At 43.6% G+C, this 19,085-nt stretch overlaps 1 protein-coding gene across 2 annotated transcripts in view; it reads right to left on the reverse strand.

Annotated features, from left to right (window-relative positions):
- The window catches only part of MST1 (macrophage stimulating 1), a 95,232-nt gene that overhangs the window by 22,776 nt on the left and 53,371 nt on the right, over window positions 1-19,085 (reverse strand). Inside the window, exons 10-17 of one of the 2 annotated variants that reach the window (XM_068252918.1) lie at window positions 18,219-18,384; window positions 16,184-16,314; window positions 10,303-10,402; window positions 8,630-8,754; window positions 7,052-7,084; window positions 1,058-1,172; window positions 901-978; window positions 668-814 (exon numbers count right to left, since the gene is read on the reverse strand). In XM_068252918.1, coding sequence (XP_068109019.1) covers window positions 668-814; window positions 901-978; window positions 1,058-1,172; window positions 7,052-7,084; window positions 8,630-8,754; window positions 10,303-10,402; window positions 16,184-16,314; window positions 18,219-18,384 — 895 coding nt within the window. Of the gene's footprint in view, window positions 1-667; window positions 815-900; window positions 979-1,057; window positions 1,173-7,051; window positions 7,085-8,629; window positions 8,755-10,302; window positions 10,403-16,183; window positions 16,315-18,218; window positions 18,388-19,085 lie in introns of both variants that reach the window. The other variant, XM_068252916.1, reaches the window with a different exon arrangement.

Below are 19,085 nucleotides of genomic sequence, written 5' to 3' on the forward strand. Positions count from 1 at the left end.
CTGTGGGAGTGGCTTACCACAATATCAGCCATACAGACCCCCGATGATGTATTTGAGAAAATAATTCTCATGGCAAAGGAGGTATCAGCTACTGATTGGGATGCAGTTCAATCCTGGGTTACAGTTCCTCTTTAAAGAGAAACTCCGACCAAGAATTGAACTTTATCCCAATCAGTAGCTGATACCCTCTTTTACATGAGAAATCTATTCCTTTTCACAAACAGACCATCAGGGGGCGCTGTATGACTGATATTGTGGTGAAACCCCTCCCACAAGAAGCTCTGAGTTCCGTGGTACTTCTGGCAGTTTCCGGTCTGTGAACCCTGTTACATTGTGGGAAATAGCCGTTTACAGCTGTCTCCAACTGCCAAAACAGCAAGCAGCAGCTACATCACTTGCCAGCAGTAAAAATGTCACCATGTAATAAATGTCAAAATGTAAATCAGGGATTTAAAAGATTTTACAATGGGTAAACACTGACTAAATCATGTATACACAATTATTGTAAAAATGAAGCACTTTTTTTATTACATTATTTTCACTGGAGTTCCTCTTTAAAGTAGCTTTCTGTCTGGGCCAGGTTATGGAACAAGGGAACTTGGCTGTATATGATTATATTGCATTATTACTGTATACAGTACATGGATAAGAAAAGGCAGTGTCTCACCTCTCCAGTTTCAGCATCACCAGTTGGGAATCTTTGGGGCCACACATCATGTTACTAATGGCAACGCTCTGCACGTCGGGGTCGTCCGGTGCAGGTTTGTTGAAAAGTGCCCCCACCATAGCATAATAGCCCGTCAGATCAGCGTCACTGCGGAAGACACATTAGAATGTTGTACACAGCGGAATAACCTATGTAATTGTCTGTTGAAATATTATGCTCCTGGGAATTCTTACCAAGAGGTAAAGCACGGGCGGATGCTGATAATCCAATTTTCCTTCACCAGGGACCCTCCACAGAAATGCTTTCCACTTCTGTGTGAAGACAGAGAAGAGAACGTGAGATCATGTGATTCTCAGTGTCCAGAGACCCCCTCCCTATATCACGTCTCACCTGTCGTGCAGTCTCACAGTCCATGGCGAGTTTCCTGGCAGACCGCCCACTATACGGCCCTTTCCAGCTACTAGCTTATCAATTCGTTTCCCGCAAGAGTCAAATTCAATCCTCTCTGCAATGAAAGGACAACGCCAGTCTTTCTATTAATGAAGAATCACCCTACAGCGTTCCCCAGCCAGGAACACTGCAAATTTGGCAAATCATTTAAAGCAGACCTGCACTCAAAACTTCCTCTGTGAGAAAAGATAAGCAACAGCATAATAACCTTTAAAACAAAAACATGTCTATGTTACAGCTGATACAAATCCTGCAATAAATCTGCAGTGTGTCTACTTCCTGTTTTCATGGAAGCAGACATAGGGTTAACATCCTGGGTTTACAAATGAACTGCTCTGCTGAGGCTGCCAGTAGGGATGATCAATGAGATGCAAATTGTTCCAAAATTGTATCAATCAATTTAATCCCAGGTTTAAAGCGGTATCGTCACCATAAAAATCAAATTTCAACAGCAACTGGTCTGAGTGTATTAAGTGATAAAAATGCTAATCCTGCATTCAAAACTTTTTCTGCTGTTATGATTTGGAGTTATCACATACTTAAGGAACACTGGCCCTTTAGTGGTTGTGCCAAAGAATTGCATGCTGGGGGTTCTTTGTATCTATAATCTATTCCTCCTCTTCCCTTTATTTCCCTGCCAGCTTCTTATCTGAAACCTAATCCCCTACTCACTTGTGTTTCCAAGCAAGGCTGAGGCGACTCAGCGATGGGAGGAGACAAGAAAAAAAGTAAAGGGCAGAAATGACATCACGAGTTAGCCTTAACTGTGGGCAAAAGACATGGCCCCCACCAGGAACAGAATTCTCGTAATTTACTACAGAACATTCACTGAAATCAAAACGTGGACAGTATAATACATGTGTTATGTAAGAAGATCAAGTATTTATCTACTTCTATATGTGTTTTTTTCCCCTGGCATAGTATGGCTGATCCTACTGCTTTAAATTGATTGGTGCATTCCCAAGCTGCATATATTTGCATAACAATATACATAAATTTGCATTAACTTGGCACAATTTGCATATCTGTGATCATCCCTAGCTGCCAGCTGACTGAGAGATCAGATTACAATTGTGATTAGTCACAGATGAAGAGGAATTAGACAGGCTAAACTCTCTAAATGCATACAGGGGGGCATTCCTCTATGTTTTCTTTCTGTCCCATGCAAGAGTTCAGGTCCACTTTAACAACAACAATAATCCTAACATTTGCATAGCATTTTTTTTCCTTTAATTAAAAAAAAACCTTTATGGGTAAAACATATAGATTAATAATCCAGCAATGTTCCAATTTGGTGGCACAATTAATATTCGATTCACGTTAAAATGTTCAATAATGAACCTACCAGCGGCTATAGTGCAGAAATTAGGCAATGCAAAAAATATACTTTCTCAGACTTATCTTCACACTGCAATTAATGTTCAAAAAACTGTGCACTGGGATCATCTCCAAGCATCAGCCTCCCAGCAGCTGTAGGGTAAAACAAGACTTCGTAGCGCTACACTGTATCTGCTGAGAATCTACTTACTATTACCAAGCTGGTACACAATCTTACAGGCACTCCTGTAAAAAACCATCCGTGTGATGGAGCAGATTCGACAGATGGGGCGATGTTTGTATTAATCAGCTCATGCTGACCAGGAAGTAAAGTGGAAGTGCTCTGTTGCCTTAGTGACCAAGTCCCGGTCTGTTAGGCTTCAGAGGATTGCTGCGTGACCTCACTCTGCAGACCAGCCAATAGCACCTATGCGTTTAAAGAGGGAATGCCTCTTCATCAGGGTATTCCCATTGGCTGATGCTCTCTCTTTTTATCTAGTGTTCATTACTGGCGCCTTTCCCTGCTCCATCCGTTCTCCATTTTATTAAATAAAAGCAAATTATTTAATATCCTGATTCAACCCATGAGCAAATTTAATCAGGGCCGGATTTACCATAAGGCACTGTAGGCATGTGCCTACAGATGCCCAATGATGGAAAGGCGGCTCACTCCCCTCCCCTAGTCCCTCCCTCCCTCCATCTGTAGAGTCCCGAGTGGAATGTAAATGGGAGGTTACTCATCTCGGTCTCGGCATTCCACTGACCAGATCTCCCTTCAGTCCAAGACACCTTTAGCTTCCTAATTCTTGGGGGCACCTCTAGCTATTTATTACTAAAGAGAGCTCTGGCAACAAAATACTAAAGGTGGCCACACACCATACCATTTTTTAAATATCTGTTCAATTTAAGAATTGCAATCAATTTTTCTGACTGATTGTAACATTTCAAAAATATAACCAATGTACCACACACCTATGTTAAATGTTTCCCCAATTATGATAAAAATGATTGGAAACTGAGAAAATTGCTTGGGTGTGTATATTAATAAATTGACAATCTAACACACAACATACAATCTTTAAAAAAATTGGAGAAATATCAGCCATTCTGGATTGATATAAATAGGAAAAACGGGGAAATCCAATTAGATTTTTCAGTTGAATGAAAAAAAAAGTTTTCGATTCTTTCGGGAGATACAATCGTTTTTACTGTTTTATCGAATTGCTGTGAAATCGGATCATTTTATTGTATCGTGTGTGACCACCTTAAGGGAACCTGTACTGAGTAAAATTTATAATAAACACATGAGGTAACTACAAATGAACATTGCATAGTTACCTTGCCATCAGTTCCTCTCAGAAGCTCACTATTTTATTCTGACCATGATCCCTTCCAGTTCTGACAACATTTTGTCAGAACTGAAATATATCAGTTGCTGTCAGTTATAGCTGAGAGAGGAGAACTGATGTGTCCATGTTTCCCCATGGCTCAAGTGGCCGATGTTACAGTAGCTGTTATGGAGTAATGGCCATTTTCAAAATGGAGGACAAAAATTTTCATTGACCACAGTGGGCAAACAGGACGTGGGAGAGGAGAAAGATTGATAAGTAGACTACACAGGAGGTAAGTATGACTTGTGCATGTTTATTTTGACTTAAAATGTTCAGTTCAGGTTTTCTTTAAAGAAAACCTGAACTGAAAATGAAAAGTCAAAATAAGCATACACAAGTCATACTTGCCTTCCATGCAGTCTACTCCTCAGTGTCTTCCTCCTGTCCTGCGTCCTGTTTGTTCACTGTGATCAAGGGAATTTTCCATCCTCCATTTTGAAAATGGCCATTACCCATAACAGCTTTCTGGTTAGCACACAGTTAAACTGTAACATCGCCCACTTGAGCCATAGGGAAAGATGAACATAACCTGGTACATCAGTTTTCCTCTCAGCTATAACTGACAGCAACTGATATTTTACTGACAGCAACTGATATATTTCAGATCTGACAAAATATTGTCAGAACTGGAAGGGATTATTGTCAGAAGAAAATGGTGAGCTTCTGAGAAGAACTGATGGCAAGGTAACTATGTAATGTTCATTTGAAGTTACCTCATGTGTTTATTTTAAATATTTTTACTCAGTACAGGTTCTCTTTAAGCGGCACCTGTGGATACTTACAATAGGCAGGGGAAATAGGGGAGCGGTAACAACTGGGCGAGCCAGCACACTTGTGGTGTGGTTTGGTGGGGATTTGTAGGTACATGGAGGGTGAAGCCTAGGGTGCCATGACATCTGTGCCTATAGGCTCCTGTGATATAAATGCGGGCCTGAATTTAATGTTAACATCCAATAAGATTACCTCTTGGACATTTCTTTAATGAAGTTGCCCCCTCTCCAATCATGCGTTACAGATTGGATAGCATAGTATCGTAAAGAATTCAATTGCCCTTTATCACATTCTCTGAAATGTTTGCATTACCCTTTTTGATATTCGTCACATGTTCCCCAATCCTTTCACTCAGCATGCGTTTCGTTCGTCCTACATATTGTTTCTTACAATTACACCCAGTTACATACATAACACCCCCGTTGTTACAATTTAGATCAACTGGGGGTTGATTCACTATAACAAATAGCGTGCCTTAGAGTGAGGCCTGGAACCCACTACAAAATCGCTAGCGTTTTTGTGAGCGGTTTGTTAGCGATTTCATCAGCGTTTCCTGGTGTTTTGCAAATAGTGCATAGCGTTTTGTGACAGTTAGCGATTAGTGTTTAGCGATTTGCAATTTAATTGGTTAATTCTAATTTTTTTTTCTTTAACCAAATTTAGCTGATGTGTTGGATTTTTTTAGCTTTTAAAAGGGGACTACACACCTGTATGAGTGGCAGCATCACATACTTAAAACAATAAATTAATAATGATAAAACTAATAAGTACTCACACAGAAACAATAGTGGTAGTTTACTTAACTTTTATTTTCTTTTTGTTTTTTAATGTTTGGCACCTTTTTCTTTTCTTTTTTTGAGAAAAACAACCTTAAATAGAACTTTGTATCTGTATGAAGCACACATAACCCACAGTATTTTTGGAGTGATGTATTCTGTGTAGAGCCTGCAGCTCTGTAGCACTTCCGACCATCCAGCAGACATCACCAAGAAGTAGGAGACTGTTTTTTAAGGCCTTCTGGGAAGCACAAGGCCTTCTGAGTAGCGTTTCAAACAAGCAAAACGCTAACTAAATCGCTCTGTGTAGGTTTTGACCAGCGATTAGGCCAGCTTTTATATACTTTACAATGCAGAAACGCTAACACTAAACGCTAAAGATGCAGCATGTCCTGCGTTTTGGTAAACACAATCGCTCCAGTGGAATTTGGCCCATCCATTAACATTAGCTGAGGGTTTAGGGAAATCGCTAGCGGTTTGAATCGCTCACTGAACGCTCACAAAATCGCTCCAGTGAGTTCCAGGCCTTAACATGCCTTATCAGAGTTAACCACTTCACCCCAAAGGCGTTTTTATCCTAACGGACAAGAGCGATTTGCACCTTTCAGTGCTCATCCCCTTCATTTGCCAATAGCATAATCACTACTAATCACAATGAAATGATCTATATCTTATTTTTTTCACCACCAATTGGGCTTTTTTGGGGTTAATATTTGTTTTCAGTAATTACTTTATTTTCTATGCATTTTAAAGGGAAAAACAAGGAAAAAATTAAATATAGGTGTATTTTTTCCTTTAGTGTTTTTTTGGATGTACTTTATTCTCTTTAATAAAAATAGTAATGTCCAAAAAAAAAAATGACTTCAATGTATTCACATGTGAATTTTAAATGAAACTGTAGTCTGTCATGGCTAAGACAAAGGAGCTCAGTGAGTACCTATGGCTGCGCATTGTGGCTGCTCACAAGTCAGGAAAGGGCTACAAGGCCATTTCTTAACCACCCTGGCGTTCTATTAAGATCGCCAGGGCGGCTGCATGAGGGTTTTTTGTAAATAAAAAAAAAACTATTTCATGCAGCCAACTGAAAGTTGGCTGCATGAAAGCCCACTAGATGGCGCTCCGGAGGCGTTCTTCTGATCGCCTCCGGCGGCCAAAAGTAACACGGAAGGCCGCAATGAGCAGCCTTCCGTGTTTAGCTTCTCCTGTCGCCATGGCGACGAGTGGAGTGACGTCATGGACGTCAGCCGCCTCCGATCCAGCCCTTAGCGCTGGCCGGAACTATTTGTTCCGGCTGCGCAGGGCTCAGGCGGCTGGGGGGACCCTCTTTCGCCGCTGCTCGCGGCGGATCGCCGCATAGCGGCGGCGATCGGGCAGCACACGCGGCTGGCAAAGTGCCGGCTGCGTGTGCTGCTCTTTATTTCATCAAAATCGGCCCAGCAGGGCCTGAGCGGCACCCTCTGGCGGTACTGGACGAGCTGAGCTCGTCCATACTGCTAAGGTGGTTAAAGGACAACTGAAGTGAGAGGGATATCGAGGCTGCCATATTTATTTATATCTGCCACAATAAAAAGATTTAAAAACAAACAGAAAGTTGCTGTGCCTATCTTACCCTGCCTCTGCTGTTTGCATATACACACTGTCCAAATACAACACATACCTAAATATTTTATACTCCTTACCTGCTTCTTTCAAGTCGATCGGGGTTCCCCCATCTGTAATAGATCATTAGGAGATGGTTAGTACCTTTATAAGGCTTAAAGGACCACAATAGAAAAAAAATGTAAATAGAAAATACATAGAAAATTTACATTTCACCAAGAGTAAAATGCAATATAAATTACTTTTCCCCCAATGCGGCTGTCTCTTACAGTAGGTAGTAAATAGCTAACAGATCTGGAGTAGTCCATCTGCTCGTGAGAGTGTCTCAGTAGTACCTTTATTTTTATAAAAAGCACTCCCTCTAAAAGATTTATACAAAGATGTCAGCCAACTTCCTTGCTAGTTTGCACACTATTCTGGCAGTTGGACTCAGCAACTGCAGTTCAGTAATTGCTTTTGTAAATAAAAAAATAACTGAGAATCCCCCATGAGGAGATGGACTAGCCCAAAACCTGACATACTGTGTCAGCGATGTGGGAAAAAAGCAAATTATACTGTATTTTACTCTGGGAGAAATGTATATTTATATGTATTCATTTAAAATGTTTCACCATAGTTGTCCTTTAACCCCCTTGGCGGTACAATAAATCCGCCAGGGGGCAGCGCAGCACTTTTTTTTTTTTAAAGCATGTAGCTAGCCTAGCGCTAGCTACATGCTTCCCCCCTCCCTTCGCTATCCCTCCCACCCCTGCGATCGCCGCCGGCGCTTTTACCCTGCAGGGAATCCCGTTCTGAACGGGATTCCCTGTATGGGCTTCCCTGTCGCCATGGCGACGATCGCGATGACGTCATCGACGTCCTGACGTCAGCGGGTGTCCCGATCCACCCCTCAGCGCTGCCTGGCACTGATTAGCCAGGCAGCGCAGGGGTCTCGTGGGGTGGGGGGGCGGCGTGGCGGATAGCGGCGAATCGGCGGGTGGCGATCGTTATGCACACGCAGCTAGCAAAGTGCTAGCTGCGTGTAGCAAAAAAAAATTATGTAAATCGGCCCAGCAGGGCCTGAACGGCACCCTCCGGCGGCTTACCCAGTGTCCAGCACGGGGTTACCGCTAAGGAGGTTAAAGGGAGTTTGAAGATTGCTAAAAAAACACACACAAAAAAAAAAAAAAAAAAAAAAAAAAGCGGTTCACTTACCTGGGGCTTCTGCCAGCACCCTGCACCCGTCCAGTACCCTCATCTACCTGGAACGATCCTCCGATCCCCCGCCGCAGCTCGCTTTCTTTTTCGCCAGTCGCTGTCCACTGAACCTGCGTGGCTCTGGCCGTGTGCGTCCTCATTCGCGCTCCCGTCGCTGGGAACGTCCTGAGCAAGTGCAGTACAGATTTTCTCGTACTGCGCCTGCGCAGGATGCTCCTGGCCACGGGAGCATGAACGAGGATGCACGTGGCCAGGGAGGCACAGGCGCAGTGACCGTTGACTTGTAAGTTGGCGGTGAAGAAATAGAGGCATGGCGGGAGACCGGAGGATCTTTGAGGACCGGCACAGGACAGGACGGCTGCAGGGGGCTGGGAGAGAAGCCCCATGTAAGTGAATCTCTTTTTTTTAGGTCCGCTTTAAATGTTCCCCAGCATGGGGGTCTCTGTGTGCTCAACACTTACTGCATGGCTTGATGGAACAATAATCAAATGGAGTGCTGGGTTCCTTGGTGAAGCACCAGGGGCCGTGGCTGTCACCATCAGGGTTACGGCAGTAGTTCTCTTCCAGGTCGTTTACAAAAGGGAAGCTAGGAATGGTAAACAAGAATTGCTTTAAAAATTACATTGTAGAAACAAAGTATTTAAAGGTCTAAAATCTCTAATGATTGTATTGCTGTCCATGTCCTTGTGGATTAAACTAAACTTACTGTTTTTTTAAAGAGACTCTGAAGCGAGAATAAATCTCGCTTCAGAGCTCATAGTTAGCAGGAGCATGTGTGCCCCTGCTAAACCGCCGCTATCGCGCGGCTAAACGGGGGTCCCTTCACCCCCAAACCCACCACTGCAACACTTGGTCGCAGGCTTGGTCACTCCTGGAGGCAGGGCTAACGGCTGCAGCCCTGCCTCCATTCGCGTCTATCAGCCGTGCATCGCCGCCTCTCCCACGCCCCTCTCAGTGAAGGAAGACTGAGAGGGGCGGGGGAGAGGCGGAGATACGCGCTGACAGACGCGCGTGGGGCAGGGCTGCGGCGGTTAGCCCTGCCCCAACCAGGAAGCGCTCCCCCGCATTACGGAGGGGATTTAGGGGGACAGGGACCCTCGTTAAGCCGCGGGATAGCGGCGGTTTAGCAGGGGCACACGTGCCCCTGCTATATATGAGGTCTGAAGCGAGATTTATTCTCGCTTCAGACTCTCTTTAAGCCCCATACACACGCTCAACAGCGGTCTTTTTATGCTTTCACAACTTTTGTTGTGAAACAAGTTGAAACACCTAAAAAAAGTATTTTGCTATTGTTCAAAGAGATGATTAGACTGATAGGAAGTCAATCCAACAGTTGGATTGACTTCTTATCCGTCTTATCAGCTCTTTGAAACACCTAAAAAAGTATTTTGCTATTGTTCAACTTGTTTCACAACAAACGTTGTGAAAGCATAAAAGACCGCTGTTGAGCGTGTGTATGGGGCTTTAGCCTCGCCTTCATTCTCCACCCACACAGGTACTAAGAGCAGAGAAGGGCCCCCTTCTCCCACAACCCTGCTTCATCCCTCCCAACTTTTTGAGATGAAAAAGAGGGACACTTAAGCCACACCCCTGATCACGCCCTAGTCACGCATACCATAAAGATTTCATAAGAAAAATATGTTGTTTTATAATTCAAACCACACTGGTCCTTTCTATCCTGGTTTATTTTCTTTCATATTAACATTTTAAAATTAGTAATAGATCAATTTAAAGGATGGGCATAAAGTTTAGAGTCAAACAAACATTTTTTAGTAGAGAACTATATACATTTACATAGAAAGATGGGCAAAGTCCTGAAAGAGGGACAAATGAGGAGGAGAGAGGGACAGGGCTCCCAAAGAGGGACACTTGGGAGCTATGCCTCCTTTAACTGCTTGAGGACCACAGGCTTACACCCCCCTAGTGACCAGGCCATTTTTTACAGTTCAACACACTGCGGATTTAACAGTTCACTGCACGGCCATACAACTTAGCACAAAAATGAATCCTGCCTCCTTTTCTTGCCACCAACAGAGCTTTCTGTTGGTGGCATCTGATTGCTGCTGCGTTTTGGTTTTATTTTATTAAATTTTTTAAAATAAAAATGTCTATTTTTAACATTAGGTGTACGTACAGAATGTCATTTGCTTTCTCGCTCCATTTGCGACATGGAATCCCCTTCCTGGTCTTGTTGGCTCGTCCAGTGTAGGTCTCCCCTTTGCCTTCAAAGCAGTCTGTATGAAAGACACAAAACACTTATTATTAATCTTGTTGGAAAGTAATAGCAGGTAATCAGGGGGCACAGATACAATTCAGTAGTACTGAGACTTCCCTGGTGAGTAGTACTGAGACTCCCCTGGTGTTTCCGTGACAACATATTTCTTACCAGTATGCCCCCCCCCCCCCCCCCCCATATCATGCTGCCACTTCCAGATCCCAGTACGAGTCCAGACTCTCTCATGCTGTAGATCTAATGGCCTGGATAACTTTTGTCTGTGGGTATTAAGCAAATACTCCTTCCCAGCGTGATTGTTAAATATATCCAATTGAAACACGTGGGAAGAAGCTTCAATACAGAACTAACGGGAGACAGCATGGACAATGGGAAACAGCGCGGAGCAGCAAGATACAGGTGTCCTAGCATAGCAGCGTGTGATGGAAGCCGGTCCAGTGGCCCATGAGGGGGGGGGGGGGGGGGGGGGAGAGCCTGAAAGTCATGCTGGTTTTACTGCTTTTAAATGTGAGTGTATATCTGTAAATTTTTGTTATACATTTCCTTATGGTATTTCACTATGGTAAGTGTATGGCTTATATTCTGAGGTGAATAGTCTATGTGATCCGGAGTGAAATGGAAGAGGTGCTCAAAAGATATGCTTAAGGGCAATGGGCGCAACAATGCGACCCCTGTTATTGTAGGGGGGGGGGGGGGGGAGACCGGAGGCTTTGGGGGCCCCTCCTCCTCCCTCTCCCCAACTGCAAGTGCAGCCAAATGGCAAAAAAGCCTCCCCGTTAGTTTACAAAAATCCCCCCTATCACTTCCTTCCGCCATGCAGAGTAACGAGTAGCGGGAGTGTCTAATTTTTTTCCTGCTTCAAGACGCTGCTTCACAGCAGAACACTCTCTGCTGCCATTCACTGGTCTACAGCTAAAAGTATTAAGCTGGCCATACATCTACTGATTTTGTAGTCTATCTGGCCATCAGTTTCAATCAGGTTATCGAATCAATGAAAATTGGTGCCGCAACAAGTATGCCTGTTCGATGATGCGACTGATTTCAGGCCGAAATTGGTCGAATGTATAGATCGAGGAACCTGGAAAATCTTAGTCCAACATGGTCAATCGGGCCTGTAATATCACAACGGCCAACCAACGTAGTGGAACTCCAGCAACTTTCCCACAATACATAAAGAGGGAGGGAGAGGGAGAGGGAGAGGGAGAGGGAGAGGGAGAGAGAGAGAGAGAGAGAGAGAGAGAGAGAGAGAGAGATCTATGCACCGCTAGATGGTTGTCCTTTAAAACAGTCAGTATTAGTGTAGGCACATCTCTTCCATACGTTCAGGGTGCTGCAAAGGACAGCTGGCAACGTCCACATACAATTAAATATCCAAGGAGTGGCAAGCACACAAGACAGCAATTCAAGCGGTTTTGTCTTTTTTATTCCTCCACTATGGACTATCAGACAATTGCAATAATGTTAGGACACTGTGTGAAATGCTTTGTTAAAAGGGGTACACTTTATGACAAACCTCCTCTCAAAAAAACCAACAATTTATTGGATCGTTTATAGTGGACAAATAAAAAAAGGTCTTGATTTGGTGTCCTGTGTCCTGTCCAGTCTTTGGATATTTAAAAAAAGAAAGCCTACAAAGCTGTGAGAAGGGTTTATTTCTCTCTTCTCAAGTCTATTGCAACCATCTGTAAAACAGCTAATTGGGCTTCTCTAAGTACTTTCATTGCACATTACAAAGCCTATTCAGCTGTACTCATGCCAGTAGACCTTGGCAGAAGAGCCATTTCTTCCTACATGGACTGTTAAACAAATATGTTTAGTTGTTTTTTGTTCAACGTACTCACCCTTGTTATGTTTCTTGTCTGGTTACAGTAGTTCCTGGAAATATGCTGCCATGGAAACACAAGGAAAATCTTTCTACCCTGGTATACATCCATGGCAACACTCATCTGGGAATTCCTGGCACCAGCTAACAGAATGCTCCCATATAGCCCATTCCTTACCCTAGATAGCCGATAGGGAGGAGGTGTACACACCAGAGAAATTCCAGTAGGGAAGTATTCATTTTTCCATATTTTGGTATCTGAAGTTGGAAATGGTGCTTTTAATGAGGCACTGGAGGAAATGTCACCAGAGCCACTAACCTGAATAGCAATACATGTTAGAACTATATAAAAGTATAATAATAATAATAATAATAATAATAATAATAATAATATTCTACAGTTGTGGTGGAGATTTCAAACTAACTTTTTGAGTAAAATTCAAGCTCCAAAATGTATACAGTACATATAAAAACAAACACACGCTTAGGATATAATTGTATCAAAAAAGAAACATTCCTAAACGAAAATCAGGGGCGGATTTACCATAAGGCACTGTAGGCATGTGCCTACAGGCGCCTAATGATGGATAGGCGGCTCCCTCCCCAAGTGCCTCCCTTCCTCCTTACCTATGTAGAGTCCCGAGTGGAATGTAAATGGGAGGTTACTCATCTGGGTCTCGGCATTCCACTGATCAGATCTCCCTTCAGGTCGGGGGCACCTTTAGCTTGCCTAATTCTTGGGGGCACCTCTAGCTACTTAATACTGAAGATAGCTCTGGCTACAGAATACTAAGGGGCACCTGTGGATACTTACAATAGGCAGGGGAAATAGGGGAGAGCTAACAACTGGGCCAGCGAGCACACTTGCGGTGTGGATTTGTAGGTACATGTAGGGCAAAATCTAGGGTGCCATGACATCTGTGCCTATAGGCTCCTGTGATATAAATCCGGGCCTGCCGAAAATATACATTATACTATACATTATATACAAAGGCTTTCTGAGAAAAGAGAATACGTTGCGTACAGTAATTCCCACAAGCTACACATGAAAGCTGAACGGAACTTATGTAAGGTGGAAGGTCAAGAAGCACAAGCCACCAACATTTGCACACGACTATATTTCAAAAAAGATCAAATCCTGCAAAAAACGAGAGTGAAAGAAACCAATATCACTCACACTACAAAAGGACACCTCTATAAAGTTGGGCCCATTCACACTAGGGCGATTAGTGGCGCCAAAGCGCTAGTGCTTTTTAAAGCGCTAGCGCAATAGTAACTATATGGCAGTGATCTCCCTGCTGCGATTGCCACCGATCGCGGGCGTTTCGCGATTAGCGGCAATCGCAAACACATTAAATGCAGCATTTTTCGGGGATGCGGGAGCAATCACGATTAGCTATATGCTATAGAAGTGCTAATCGCGGTCGCTCATCAAACGCAGATTTGTACAGTAATTTTACCGCGATAATCACCCGTGCAAAACGCTAGCGTTTTGCCTTTTTCAAGTGTGGATGGGCCCTAATATCCTTCCAGAGATTGTCCTTACCGCACCAAAAACTGCTTGAGCTGATCATAGACTTCCAGAAACTCCCCTCCACACTCCACCCTGCTATCATTGATGGTACAGAAGTTTCCAAGGTATCGTACGTTCGCTTCCTCGGCACAACCTTTTCTGCCAACTTAAAATGGTGGCAGAACACTACCGAGATCCAAAAGAGGGCTCAGCAAAGGCTATTCTACCTGTGTTAAAAATGTGGGATGCCACGCAAGCTGCTCAACAGCTTCTACACCGCTACCATAGAATCAATCCTCTGCTTATCCATCATCCTTTGGTATGCGGCTGCTACCTCCCGTGACAGGTTCAAGTTTCCAAGAGTGATTGGCGTGGCGGAAAGAGTCATTGGATTAATCTTGCCACCTCTCGATCTCCTCCAATCATTTAGAACGAAGACGAGAGACACCAAGATCTCAAGAGACCCCTCCCACCCAGGCACCTGTTCTTTGAGGTCCTTCCATTGGGCCACCGCTATAGGACCATCCTCGCTAGAACCACCAGGTGCAGAAACACCTTCTTTCCTCAGGCTGTCCTCCAGCTGAACTCCAGCTCTCTCCCGCCAGGCCTGCCCCCCTGCGGAAACCCCAGCAACCAGACAGTATAACCCCCCTCGTGATCGCCCCCAACCCTCCAGGCACCGCACGGCTGCGCACTCTTTTAAGAGCTCTCCAAATTTTTCCCACGAGGATTTACTGCCATCTTAATCATACTACCCTCAATGCTGTAAAATGACTTATCTACATTTTTTAGCTTGGTTCCTCTATTTCTATCTTTTTGCTGTCCTGTATCTGTTTGTGCCAACTGTCTTGCCTGATCTGTCCTTTTCCAATGCTATGTGTACCACAATCAATTCCAGGGTACGACAACCATTGTGCTCGGCGAATAAAGGTTTTCTGATTTCTGATACTGCCACTCTCCAGTCTCTCTGAGAAGGGTTGGATGAACACTGGTTTCTGGGTTTCCTTTTCAAAACCACCAAGGTGTGCTGGTCATACTGACACTTGTGCCTCAGAGATCACTGCTGTATTTCTTAGTACAGTATATTCTTTGCAGATGCTGGTAGGACAGCTATGTAATACATTATCTTTCACTGGCTAGGCAGTTAGGCCCCAGGAGAATCAACTACGAATCTTGTTTTCTCAACCACCAACAGGTCATACTAACAAAAACAAACGAGTTCTTAAAAGTTAGACATTACCCTGGTTGTGTCCATCAAGGTGGTGATAAAATTGGCCAACCAAAATTGGAGGTGTGTACCAGACCTGGTACACACTTTCCATTATGGTTTAGTTAATCACTTACCAATTTTACCACCTCTATGTAGTAGTATTGCTCATAATAGTCAATATCCATTGACCGTAATACTACAGGAAGGGGGCAAAATTGGTCAGTGATGGTGGCCAATCATAACTGAAAGTTCTGTACTAGGCTTTAATGGTGCATACACACATCCAATTTTGATTGGCCAATGGTACCACTTCCATGCAGAATGATGATGAATGAACAGATTATGTAGGTAAGCTCTCATACTACATGGAAGTGGTAAAACTGGCCAATCAAAATTGGAGGTGTGTATGCACCATAAGAAACAATCTCCTTAAAGGACAACTCAGGTGATAGGGAATTGGAGGCTGCCATATTTCTTTTTAAGCAATACCAGTTGCCTGGCTATCCTGCTGATCCTTAGCCTCTAATACTTTTAGCCATAGACCCTGAACCAAGCATTTGCAGATCAGATGTTTCTGAAATTCTCAGATCTGACAAGATTAGCTGCATTCAACACACATAAGCAATAGAACACAGCAGTACATGCATCCAGCTACATTTAAAAGTGGTCAGCAGGTGCTCGTCAGCCAATCAGGATGCACTGTCATACACCCTTTACCTGCCATACCACATCTAGCAGCCATTAGCATTCAGGTGGGAGGCTTCAGTTGGACGCTATCGCAAGATTGCGTCGCTAGCAGGACCGCCCCGTGCAGGCATCCCCCCCACAGGGGTCCCTCCCTAACCGCTCACCTGTCCGCCATGTCCTAGAGCTGAAAGAAAACGTTTAAAAACACACGATTGGTTCACACGATGGCCAGGGGCCCCGGATTAGCTGCATGCTTGTTTCTGGTGTTATTCAGACACTACTGCAGCCAAATAGATCAGCAAGGCTGTCAGACAAATTGTATTGTTTGAAAGGAAATAAATATGGCAGCCTCCATATACCTCTCACTACAGTTTTCCTTTAATCCAACACGGTAATACACAGGGGTACACATCTCAGTCCTCAAACAGAATCCAACACAGAACTGTCTAATGCTACAGGAATTCTACTGGTAACATTCTGGACAATATTCTATTTTTAGCACACACAACCTTTATGAGAGGTGGGAATAAAGGTTAGGTTGCGCTCTCACCGGTATCTGCAACGTCATCTGGACACCGCTTTATTTGGAAGCAATAGGCGACTCTCATGTTTGGGTCAGTAGTGAAGCACCAAGGGGCTTCTGAGCCGTCAGGATTGCGGCAAAAGTTCTCTTCTAGACCTCTGAAACAATAACACTGGGTTTAAGTCATGAGGCATGCGCAGAAGTGACCATAAAATGTCATACTGATGCTTGTAACATCTTATCACCAGCATGTAGGACAACCCAGCAGCAGTAATATCCACTCTATCCACTGACAGCATGGTACTGTAGTCAAAACAACATAATTAATACAATTGCTTATTGTGAAAAGTGTTACATTTAAAATACATACAAATAAGAAGAACATTTCTTCCAAAGTAAAATGAGCCATAAATTACTTTTCTCCTATGTTGCGGTCACTTACAGTAGGTGATAGAAATCTGACATTACCGACAGGTTTTGGACTAGCCCATCTCCTCATGGGGGATTCTCAACATGGCCTTTATTCTTTACAAAGATATTCCCTGAAGATTATTTATACAAATATGCTAGCCAGCCTCCCTGCTCAATGTACACATTTTTGGCAGTTGGATTGAGAAACTGCCATTCACTAGGTGCTTTTGAAAAGAGATAAAACACTGAGAACCCTCCATGAGGAGATGAGTTAGTCCAAAACCTGTCAGTTCTGTCAGATTTCTACAACCTACTGTAAGTGACAGCAACATAGGAGAAAAGTAATTTATAGCACATTCTACTCTGGGAGAAATGTATTTATTTGCATATGTTTACACTTTACGATTTTCGGATAAATATTAATTTATAAATTGAGTAATTGTTTGCTCATTATAAAATCTTCCCTCTCCCTGATTTACACTCTGAAATTGATCACAGTTGGAACATTATTAGTGCTGTCAGGTGATCTCTGCGGAATGGTCGTTTACAAAGAGCTCTGAAGCCAGTACAAAAACCCAGAATGCTCTGGGAGGAGAATTCTGCATAGGTAATTAGCCTAGACCAAGCATCACTGGGAGGGAGGGTCTACATACAACTATAAAGCAATATATAGCTACAGGAATGGATTCTGATGCTGAAACCAGGATAGTTAATGTAAAAAGTGAGTATTTTGAATAATTTACTGTATTCTGTTATATGTGGTTATGGTTCCTTTTTAATGTTCTCGCCACCCATAAAAAGGGGACTGGTTTCTTACACCTCTTGGAAACTGAGATCTCACCATGGTTAAAGTGTTAAAGCATTTTCTTTTCATACTGTACTTAAGACTTAAAACGGGGCCTTTATATATAACTAGCCGACCTAAGCCAGTTTCAAAACAGGCTCTAGGTCTGGCACCCCGCATATGCCCACCGCACGCGCACACACCAGCCCGCCCCTTGGCCCTGTCCTCCCCCTTAGTGTCTCTGCATCCCTGCACGTGCGCACAGTGCAAAAAAACACACCCACACACGGTACGGACATGGGATGCAGAGACACAGGAGTCTTATTAGGTAGGATTCAATACACAATAGAAAGCAAACACTGTTGCTGACAGAGACGCAAGTTGTAACTAGAAATCAGTAAATAGAAGTAAAAAGTAGAGAGGGTAAACATTTGAGGGCCACCAGGAAAGTATTGGGGACTAAAAAAGCAACGCTCAATGTATTTGCCTTCTTAAAAACAGAAGGTATTTGCCATAAGCCACTGCTTACCCACTATGCATCACTACTGGATATGCAAATCATCTTTTTGCCCCTGAAGCCAGGCATATTCAGTAGTGATGCATTGTGGGAAACTACACTACACATCAGTAGAGTGACCCTTCCCATGTCAAAATTTTATCACTACCATTAAAAAATAAATACATTTCAAAATGAAGTTGTAATTCCCCATGCAAGAATTCTATTTCTGGAGACTACTGATGCGTCTGTATAGTACAGTTAGCAATAAAGTTGGACCATGCGGAATACAGAAGATTTATCCCAGGTTTCCACACGTATTTCAGGATATGGGTGTGATTTTGGATGCCTGAGGTGGCGCGCTGACTCACTTGCAGGGATATTTCTCTGGATTGAAGCGGTGTTTGTGGGGTGTCTGGGAATCCCATCGTTGACAGGGGATTCCTGAGGTGGTGGTTTTCGCCTTGCCGCGGTATCCCTCTCCCCGTCCAGCGAAACAATGACTGATGATCTGAACATTCTGTAAACGCTGCTTCTCTACTTCACACAACACGACAGACACAGGCAGATGAAAGAGGCGAGAGGATAGGATTATTATTTATATTTACATATGACAGGTAAAACTATATACCAGCTGTTTATGATAAACACTTAGGCCTCCACACTGGGAAAAATGCTAGCGTTTAGCAAAGCGATTTTACACTGTACCGGAAAGCTATTTTGGAGCGACTGCATTTTGATTCTATAACAGCGAAACGCAATCACTCCAAAATCGCAAAAAATGCTGCATGCAGCGCTTTTGTGATGACAGCAAATTGCTGGCGATCTTCAAATGTGAACACTGTAAGGGCTGGAACCCACAGGAGCGCTTTTAGCAGCGTTTTGGCAGCACTGCGATACGCTAGCAGTTTGCCAAAACGCTGTGCTAATGTTAATGGATGGGGCAACTTCCACAGGAGCGTTTGCGTTTCTCAGAAACGCAAACGCAGGACCTGCAGCATTTTGGGAGCGCTAGCGCTTCAATGTAAAGTATTGAAACGCTAGTGGAAACGCTCAGCAAAACCTAAACTGAGCGGTTCTGCTAGCGTTTTGCGGTGCAGCGCAATGTAACAAAATGAAAAATTATTCACACGACCAATCAGGATAAAACCGCAAACCGCAAAACGCTACGCACCCGCTGGGCAAAAAAATACAATGTTGCAAAACGCGACCGCAAACGCGCATGAATCCGCTTGCAA

This window comes from Hyperolius riggenbachi, chromosome 9 (assembly GCF_040937935.1).
Source record: "Hyperolius riggenbachi isolate aHypRig1 chromosome 9, aHypRig1.pri, whole genome shotgun sequence".
NCBI lineage: Eukaryota > Metazoa > Chordata > Amphibia > Anura > Hyperoliidae > Hyperolius > Hyperolius riggenbachi.